We start from the raw sequence: 9,861 nt of genomic DNA on the forward strand, positions 1-9,861 counted from the left end.
CTGCTTAAGAAACAACCGATTGTTATCAATATCAAGATTTTTCTGGAAACTGATGCATTTTATTTTTCAGGATTCTTTGATGAATAGAAAGTTCAAAAGAACAGTATTTATTTGAATTTGATTTTTTTTGTAACATTATTAATGTCTTTACTGTCACTTTTATTCAATTTGATGCATCCTTGCTGAATAACTTTATCCTGATTTCCACAAAAATATTCAGCAGCCCCCCCTTTTTTGCATACAGCTATCTATGTGATATTGAAACAAAACACAAATGGATACAGTTTTTCAGAAATAGCATTTTATTAGGATATTCTCTGTAATATATCTTTGGGTGGAAATCTAAATTCTTTATAGAAACATATACAGATGGACTGTAAACATGCAAGAGAGAGATTTCGGGTGCTCTGGAAGACTGAATGCATCTTGGATGTTGGGGATGAAAAAGTTGAAAGAAAAGATCACAGTTCTTTCTCTGCAGGCCGCAGTCTGACCTGTGCATGCTGCAGCGGACCTTTGCTTCATTTATCAGTGGTATCATAGAGATTGATTAATGCCTCCGACCGGGGGGTTTCATTACGACAAAGGAGAATCAGTGTCTGATTGATGCATTCAGACAGGAGGAGCTTTCAAAGGTCTCCTTCAATATGAAAACACATCAGCGTCTCCCACACTGGGAGTGTGTGTCCACCCGGCAGGTCTCTTGCTGTTACGTCATCTCTACTTTGTTAAACACTGTACTTTTATGAGTTAAACCCAGAAAAAGCTTGATCAAGTACGTACTGAACAATGCTCCGCCACAGGAACTGTCATTTGCGTTTAGGACAAATGTGCAAACAACCATAATTTATCATCAACGTAATCAAAGTAACACCCATAGATGCAGTTTACCAAACATGGGAATGAAATTGAGCTATTTGCATGCTTTAGTTACTGGTAAAAGACAGCTGGGGGCAAATTGTTCCAAACCCAACCCTGTTGAAAAAAAAACAGTATATGCTGGTTAGGTATGTTTTGAAGTGTGGCTGATGGTTTGAGCTAGTTTGAGCGGGTTTAAGCTGGTCATAAGCTGGTCCTAAACAGTAGCTAGCTGCATAGAACCAGCTTAGGACCAGCACATGACCAGCAAGGACCAGCTCAAACCAGCAGCCATGCTTCAAAACATACCTAATGAGCATATGCTGTTTTTTTTTTCAAGTGAGCGGCTACCAAGAGTATTGGTTTTTCAATGACTGATTCTTAAAATTTTATTTTTGGTCCCCTTCAGAAATTAATATTTGGATGCAATATTTAGAGCAAAATTACAATACCTTGTGCAATACAGAGTTTTGGCCAAAATTGAATTAGCACAACATGTGTCCTTCATGAATCAGGCTATTCTAAAATACACAGGGGAAAAAAATATAATAAACAACGGAAGATGTGTCGATTATAAATATGTTCTGTACTGGAAAAATATTAATAAAAAATATGTTATTTCACCCAATATATTTTCAAGTTATTAGCTTAGCAACATGCTAATGTCAAAATCTGTGAACATCATTCTCTCAAGGCGGCTCGATAGGGTTTGGAACTTATTGTTTATCAGTATGCAGCACATTTCTTTGGCATAAGTTAATGAAACTCAAAATCAGTTTGTTTTAAGGCCCTACTTCTTTGCATACACTCAGTGTTAAAAATATGTTTCATAACAGTATATATAGCTCTCACTCCGTCACTTTCTCCAATTCAGTGCATTAATATCCCCACAGGGGTCCTCTGTGTGTTTGTTCCAACGCCTGCGTTTAAGGAAAAAAAAAAAGGCAACATACAAACTAAACTGGGACAGTTGGGAAATGAGGTACACATGGTTCATTTAACACTCATGCATCGGTTTCCCAGCCCCAGAGAAAAGCTTAGTGGTTTTCAATGTAAAATGATTCATCAGATGACACGTCCTTTAAGTTACACTCAACAAATAACACTCGTTTCTGAACAGAAGTATCAGGACGGACTACTTACAGAGAACAGGAGATGACATCGCTAAAGATACATCATTATCGCCCCCATTACTCTATAGTGGACTAGGCTGACATTATTAAACGCACTCATTCAATCCCATAATGCACCGCAATAATGACTGTATAGGCCGCTACAGAATAGCCATGCAATGTGAGAAATGCAGCAAATTAATTTCTGAATCTTTCCAGAAGTTGGAGTCCACAGCCACATTCAGTGTCCGAATTCACTTATTTGTTTTCATTCACTCCTTCGAGTAGACTATATTAGTAATGTGATGTTGGGAATAGTGAATGAGGGTATAGGGGGCGACAAAGCCACAGTGTAGGTCATGAAAGGATGTGTCGGTTTGCAGCTTCATGTGTGACTTACACAAAATAACATGAATGTCCTCGTACTGGCTGTGATAAGCCAAACAATCTCTTAAATACTCTCATGTAAAATAAATACAGCATAGCTTCCCAGATTGGAACACAGCTCCAGAAAGTCTTGGGTTTAGTTAATCAAACAGTAGACTCTTTAGGACCCTCCTGGACTGCGTTCCTGCAACCGTAGAGCCACTTTATGACCCGTGCATTTCTCTCGATAATGGACACACCTGTAGAGATCTGCTCGGCAAGCTCCTCCTGGAAAAGCCCATCACCGGAGTGCCGGGAAAACTCGCTGGGCTCCGAGCCACCGCCGCCTCCGATGCTCCTCAGTAGCAGAGAGAGCGTGTCAACTGAACTGGCCCCAGTTAGAAAGTTCTCTGGTCCGAGCCGTTCCACCATATCCAGATCCAATCCACAGTAGTCGAAGAAGCGTTCCTGCTCGGACATGGCTAGTGAGCAGCGTAGTAGCAATTCTGACTTGGAGCGTTTCAAATCGGATCGCATCTGAGGAATGACTGGCTTCCATGGGTCCATGTCATTATTGTTGGGATTCCCCGTGCTGTTTCGTAAACTGTTGATCATGCAGTTCTTTGATTGCTTGTCCTGAAAGCCAGTGTTGTCATTTTGCGTCTCGGGTGTTGAGTGCTCTCGCTCGGATTTGCTAGATCGTCTAGTCTCATTCCCAACATCGACAGTGTCTTTGTCATTGGACCAGGACATTCGCGAATCCCCGTCTCGAGAGGAAGAAGCCTTCTCCTCATTTATCACCATTTTCTGAGCCTCGTTACCAACGCTCTTTTCACGCATGGATCCCTGGAAGAGCCGTCGTACAAAGCTGTATCCCTTGACCTCTAAGTTGCTGCTGGCATTTTCACCACCACCGCTGGGACTCTTGCACTCTTTCTTCTGTCTGTAAATAACCAGGGAGTCTGGACGCAGCATGCGCTTGCCATTGTTCCTGCGCATTATTGGAGCACTTCGTGGGGCGACTAATGGAGCAATGGTTGGAGTTCTAGGGGAAGGTACGGGAGGCTTGTTTGTATTGTTGCGATTGTTGGTTTCCAAGTCGGTTTCATTCCGACAGTTCTCTTTTCTGGAATCGTCCTCATTTTGATCCCTGGAGAACAGCGGTGCAGAGAAAGGCGCCGTTTTATTTCGAGGCGGGAAAACAGGTGTTGAAGGAGTGGACACGCTAAAGTTGCGACGGGGCACCGGTGGAGGGGTTGCACAGGGCACTAACACGGGCTCCTGCTTTGTGTTGATGACCTGTTGACTCTTGACGTACTTTGCCTTGTCGGCTTCCAGACGCTCTACAGCACTGACGGAACGACCCCTGCTTCCGGCATCCATCTGCCTGCGCAGGTATTCAGGCCCCTTGTTCAGGAGCCGCAGCGGAGAAGGTGAACCAATAGGAGTTAAGGGCTTCATTTTGGAGTTCTGGAAAAAAAACATCCAAATAAAAAGGACAAACCAGCTGCCTTGCCCTACAAAGAGAAGGAAACTCTCTGGAGATGAAACCACCGGTCTGATGCTTCTTCAAGAGCTGACGTGTCTCGGAATATAGATGTTTTTAGGGATCCATTTATAGCACCCCTATGAATATAGATTTTTAGGCATTCTAAGAATCTGAGAGGTTTAAGCAACAGACAGGCTGTTGGGATTTGCAATACTTAGTCTCTTTACTGGGTGCTGTTGGAAAAGGGACAAATCGATATCTCCATGGAATATTTATACAGGCATTGGGATAAATGGGCAGGGCATGGGGAAATCCTTTTTCCGCAATCCTCAAATCCCAAATGAGATGTTCTCTTCACCACAGAGCATCAGAAATAGCTGCCAGTGGCCTTTTTCCCTCTTGTTTGGTCCTTTTTAACTTCCTTTTTTCTGTTGAATGTTTCAGAGAAGCTCGTCTTGGGGGAAGAGAGCTAATGAGCTCGATTATTTGCTTTTTGATAGCTGTCTAAGGTCTCTGGGTTAGGCTCCTATTGTCCTGTGGCGTTACGGTTGGGTTGACCTATAGAGCTGGCACCGGGCACTTCAGAGTTTGATAGACAGAGGTCCTGTCCTTCTCCTGCTATACCTGGAGCCCTGTGGAAACAAAAACGGTAGAGACACAGTTAAGTCTTTTCAGCATTTCTCAAGGGAAATTAGATCTCCCAAGGTGTAGGCCATATGGCAGTGTGAACAGAAGTCCCTGTAGCTTTTTGTGAGCCGATGGAGCCATTAGCTTATGCATGGATTGAGTTGACTTCAAAGTGCTCGCCTATTGAACTAGTCCTAAATAACAGTTCACTTGTACAAATGCGCTGTCCTGCACAAATTTAGTGGGGTTTTTTTAGCTTTGAATGAATATGCTTAATACATGACATACACTGTGAAGTCAGGATTGATGTTGAATGCTGCAAATGGAATTTTGCCCATTTACCCTCAGATGCATTTAGAAAGTCTATTAAGGGAAACTGTGAGCATGTGCATTCAGACTGCAGAGGTAATGGCCTTCATCATCAGCATTACCTTAACCCACATGCCACATTTGCATTCCTTGAGGGCTTTGCTAAATAATGCATGACTGCGTCCATATTTTAGAGACCCCAAAATCAGCTTATAAAAAACATTTCCTTTAAGACTTAAGACCATTTACTGCATTTAATTTTGAACACACTGCAGTGGCTTTTACAACTCTGCATGGTTTTAGTACAGTTAGTAAAACAGCACTAACAACTCGAAGAATATGAATACAAAGCAAGAATTCTAGCTTAAAACACTTTTGCCTGCATGGTTGATTCTGAAAGGAAAGACATTCGAAACATGACGCATCAATGTGCTATTTTTGTACTCCCTTGCAGGAAAAAAGACAAAAACACACAGCATTTTCAAGTGAATGTGTCCCTGACACATAAAAAATGAAAAAAACCACAACACTGTTTTTTTTTCCACATTCACAATAAGAAGAGCAGCCATTTACTGCAACTAAAAACAGGTGTGTGCTGCTAAATCGCGAGCTCTATTTTTCTCAATAATCAGACTAAATAAACTACAAAGAGAAATCTGAAGGAGAAAGAAAATCCCTAACATAAGAGACCCCCCATGCACTTATTACCATAGAGCTACAGCACCTCTCATGTACCTCAACCCCCTCTTTGAAGCCCTTCGCTATAAATCCAGTCAAAAGGGGAACTGCAACATTTTCCAGATGTCAAACAGTCCGGGAAAAGCAAGGACTGTTAGGGAAAGTTCCGGGAGAGAATTCTGAACAGGTGTTGAGCATGAAATGGATCTGAATTAAGGGACTTTCAGAAAGAGCAACAGGGGGTCCAAACTCAGAAAACACCACTTGTTTAGCCAGTTGGGCTTAGCAATTCAGCTAAAAGAGACTTTAATTTTTCAGCCTCTTTTATTAGATGAACTACCAGCCAAATAGACTCAAAATGTGTTGAAAAAATAAATAAAAATACTTCTAAAGGCAGAACAATTTTCAATTTGTTTTTCATTTATATGCAATGCATAATAATAAACAAATATTTGTATTAATTAAAACATTATAATACATTAAAAAAGCCTTGTAGGGTCAACCGTAAACACGTTTGAGTGATATTTTAGTAATGCAAATGAATCACTGAATCAAAGTTTTGAATCGATTCATTAAAACAGATATTTTTAACCAACTCAGTGTCAACCCTAACACTGTTTTTGCTATTGAAGTTTAAATCAGAAACTATTTGAACACTATTAAAACACACTCATACAAGTTACAAGAGTTTGTGCGATATATTGCGAATATTAAATATATTTCCCAGCTCTATTAGCCAGTATCTACCACAATTTGAGTTGCACATTACCATCATCATCAGGATAACCTGTCATGCTAATGTTATCGAAATATGGTGCACAAACTACAACACAGTAGTATATTTCATAATTAGCACACATCAGTATAGCCTCGTCTGCATCACTATGCGCTCAAGGCTATTACCTCACTAATATAGATCTTTCCAAACCAGTGTAAAAGCTATCTGAATGCTGGATCACCATGTTTAGGACAGAGATAGAGCTAATAATAGCCGAGCAGAGGTTTGAATTAGAGATTTACTGACTGATAGAATAAAACAAACTCCCCCAAAACAGAGCCTAACAACTTTTTAAACACTAAAGTAAACATTAAATAATAATTAGTTAAATAAAAGCCACTTATTATAACAAAATTATTTTGCGGATATGTACTATAAATGGTTTGCAATTGAGTGATTCGTCTGAGCTGATTCAATTGAGAAATTAGTGCTGTGACTGATTCACACAGATGACTCCCATGATTTGATTCAGTCTGAATCGGTTCAGTTGATTCATTCAAAAGAACCACATCAATGAACTTGACACTTAATTTGCAAGCTCATAACTCATCTAAAATATAAAGTCTGACACTACACTAAAAATATGGAAATAAATCAAGTCGTAGGATTTTGAACATTTTAAGATTTTTAAAGGAGAAACGTTTCTGTTAAGCACTGATCTACAGAAGGTCAAAACATTACAGTTCCTCGTTTCATCACTGTACAGTTACTTCACACGTTCACAGCAAAACCCAGAGCATTTGCTCTTTTACAATGTGCTGTATTACTCTCATTGGCTCTAAAGAGGCAAATTAGTGACCTGAATCTCTGCCTGTGCTCCTCTCTCTGTTGAGGGCTGAACTGCACCGTAATAGCAGCGGCTCTTGATGGCTTGTAATTAACCCCTGCTAATCCAGCCTCCTCTCATCTCACTGGCTTTCATGCTGGTATTTCTTTGTGTCTCAGTGAAGTTGGTGGGCAGACCGTCTGCCTGCAGGGGAAGCCAAAACAGCCGTCCAACAAGGTCAATGAGAAAACTGATGTTTTCTGTCAAGCTGCATCTAAAGCCTTGATCTGCTGAAGACTTCACGCAAAGTAGCAACACAACCAAATAAAAAAAAAAAAGACAGTCTTAACCCATTTTACTAATTATAAAATCCTCATTTATGGTTTAATATCCTGAAATATGTTAAGATTATGGAAGGGAATGGATTCAAAAACTGTGTACAAGGTTTAAAGTCGCAGCAAATGTTATTTTGAACTGTTCTGTGTAACATTTATCGCAACACCAAACCTTAAATGACGTTCAAGATACAGCTGCTCGATTAAAAAAAAAATTATAATCATGGTTATTTTGAGATCACAATTATTTAATATTGTTATTATTTAATTAAGATTATTCAGCGATTTTAAAAACATCATGGCTTTACTGAACCTTAAATAAATCTTTCTTGATTTTCTTGAACTTTTACTAAACTAAAAAAACAGAAAAAAAATTTATATTTAAACAATAATTATTTAAATTAGATTTTAACAATAATTTAAATGATTTAATTGTAAGCTATTTAAATATTATAATTTAATCAATATGAATTAATAAATTAATAATAAAATAATAAATAAACTTATTTTAGTAATATTTTAATACCTTATTAGACATTAGAACTTATTATTTAATAATTTATTAGATCAATAATAATTGTTTAATCTCAATTCTATCTTGATTTCATACTTGTTGGAAGTCAAAATCGTTCTTAAAAATTTAATTCAGCCCTAGTTCATGAAATATTATCCTTCCGTAATCTAATGAATTTCCTTTCCTTTTGAATAAATATTAAAATGGTTTTAATATTTTTATTTTATTCCAAAGATCTAAATGCTTCACTGCTTGTTTTATACAAAAACAACAACACTATGCAAAACTATCTACTTAAAAAAAATAAAAATTTTCCACTTTTTAGAAAATAGAACAATTTTTTACAAATAATATATATTATATTTTCAAATATTCCATTATATTTGATTCTTTTAGAATAATGTAAATAGTTCCAGACAATAAAACATATTATTTATAGTCCATGCCATAAATTTAAACTGAAAGTTATTGCATCAAGATTATAAAACTTTAACGCTTATGATACGACACAAAGAAAGCAGAATGTATGTGTCCCACCCAGTCTGAGCAGCACAATTACATAAAGTCCCATATTAGACTCTAATATAAAACGTCCATCACAGATCAGCTCCTGCATTATTTATCGGTGCAGACAATAGAGGCCTCTGGCTGTGGAGATAAAAGTCTGGACTGAATGCTGCAGCTCATTAGGAAGAAAAACAGAGAGAAAGAAACACGTGACAATAAAACTCAACAGACACAAACAGTGTAGTCACACAAAGACAGGCAGCATAGATCTCCTGAGTGCTATTGTGTAGTTGATGTATGATGTGCGGGGGCTGGACGGCGTACAGGCCACAGGAGGGTCACAAGGGACCTCTTTAAAACATGACAGACCCCCCTAAACCCTCTTCAAATTATGAGGTGGACACTTAACTGACCCGATGGACACTTAACTGACCCGATGGACACTTAACTGACCCGATGGGTGTCTATTGTCATTCAAACATGACAAATGTGAGCCGGTGACTGGATGGGCGTCCACTGCAGACAAATGGGCACCGTTTTCACCTGGTATTAACAACATCGCTGATCTGATAACAGTTGGTCAGGGATGAATGCAGGTGTAAACGGGGTCTGCAATGTTTGTGATTTATTTAATTAAACACAATTCGCAGGTTGTCAGAAATGCATGTGGTCAGGTCAGTTTCAGAAAGCAATCAGGAACATATTTCATATGGAAAGCCAAAGAATTAAAACAATTGTGCAAAAAGAAAATAAGGGGGAAAAAGTTTTATGCGTGTCCCTGGAGCACAAAAGCAGTCTTAAGTCGCTGGGGTATATTTGTAGCAATAGCCAAAAATACATTGTATGGGTCAAAATTATCAATTTTATCTTTTATGACAAAAATCATTAGGATATTAAGTAAAGATCATGTTCCATGAAGATATTTTGTAAATTTCCTACTATAAATATATTAAAACCTAATTTTTGATTTGTAATATGCACTGCTAAGAACTTCATTTGGACAACTTTAAAGATGATTTTCTCAATATTTAGATTTTTATATTTAGATGCACCCTCAGATTCCAGATATTTCAGACAAATATTGTCCTCCTAACAAACCATACATCAACCGAAACCAAAAATATCCAATTATCACTGGTTGTATAATCATCTTATAAAAAAAATTATGTACAATCATCCCTTATGACTCGTTTTGTGGTCCAGGGTTACATATTATTATTATGTTGTGCAAAAATTGACCAAAAAACTTTTGTAAAGCTATTTTGATAACTTCAGTTGGTTGAGCACCTACTTTTTACATTTTCATTAAAAATTAAACAATTCCCCTTCAAAGTTTTCATTATTGGAATAGAATAAAAATAATAAATAATTAAAAATAAAAAAAAACTTACTCCCAATTTGATTAAATTTAATTTGTTGATTTTAATTTAAATAAAAAAATATGCAATGCTCTGTTTAAAAAAAAAAGAAATAGATTTGTCTGCCTGCTGTTCCGTTTCTATCAGGCTTTACAGGGTTAAGA

The 9,861-nt window shown here is 37.8% G+C and overlaps 1 protein-coding gene across 1 annotated transcript in view; it reads right to left on the reverse strand.

The window, feature by feature from the left end:
- Positions 1-284: 284 nt before the first annotated feature.
- The window catches only part of LOC109083969 (protein FAM110B-like), a 15,238-nt gene continuing 5,661 nt past the window's right edge, over positions 285-9,861 (reverse strand). Inside the window, exon 2 of the mRNA XM_042773265.1 lies at positions 285-4,457. Within this exon, the coding sequence (XP_042629199.1) occupies positions 2,502-3,821 (1,320 nt within the window). The 5' untranslated portion in view covers positions 3,822-4,457 and the 3' untranslated portion in view covers positions 285-2,501. The remainder of the gene's footprint in view (positions 4,458-9,861) is intronic.

Source organism: Cyprinus carpio, chromosome A16 (genome assembly GCF_018340385.1).
Source record: "Cyprinus carpio isolate SPL01 chromosome A16, ASM1834038v1, whole genome shotgun sequence".
Classification (NCBI taxonomy): domain Eukaryota; kingdom Metazoa; phylum Chordata; class Actinopteri; order Cypriniformes; family Cyprinidae; genus Cyprinus; species Cyprinus carpio.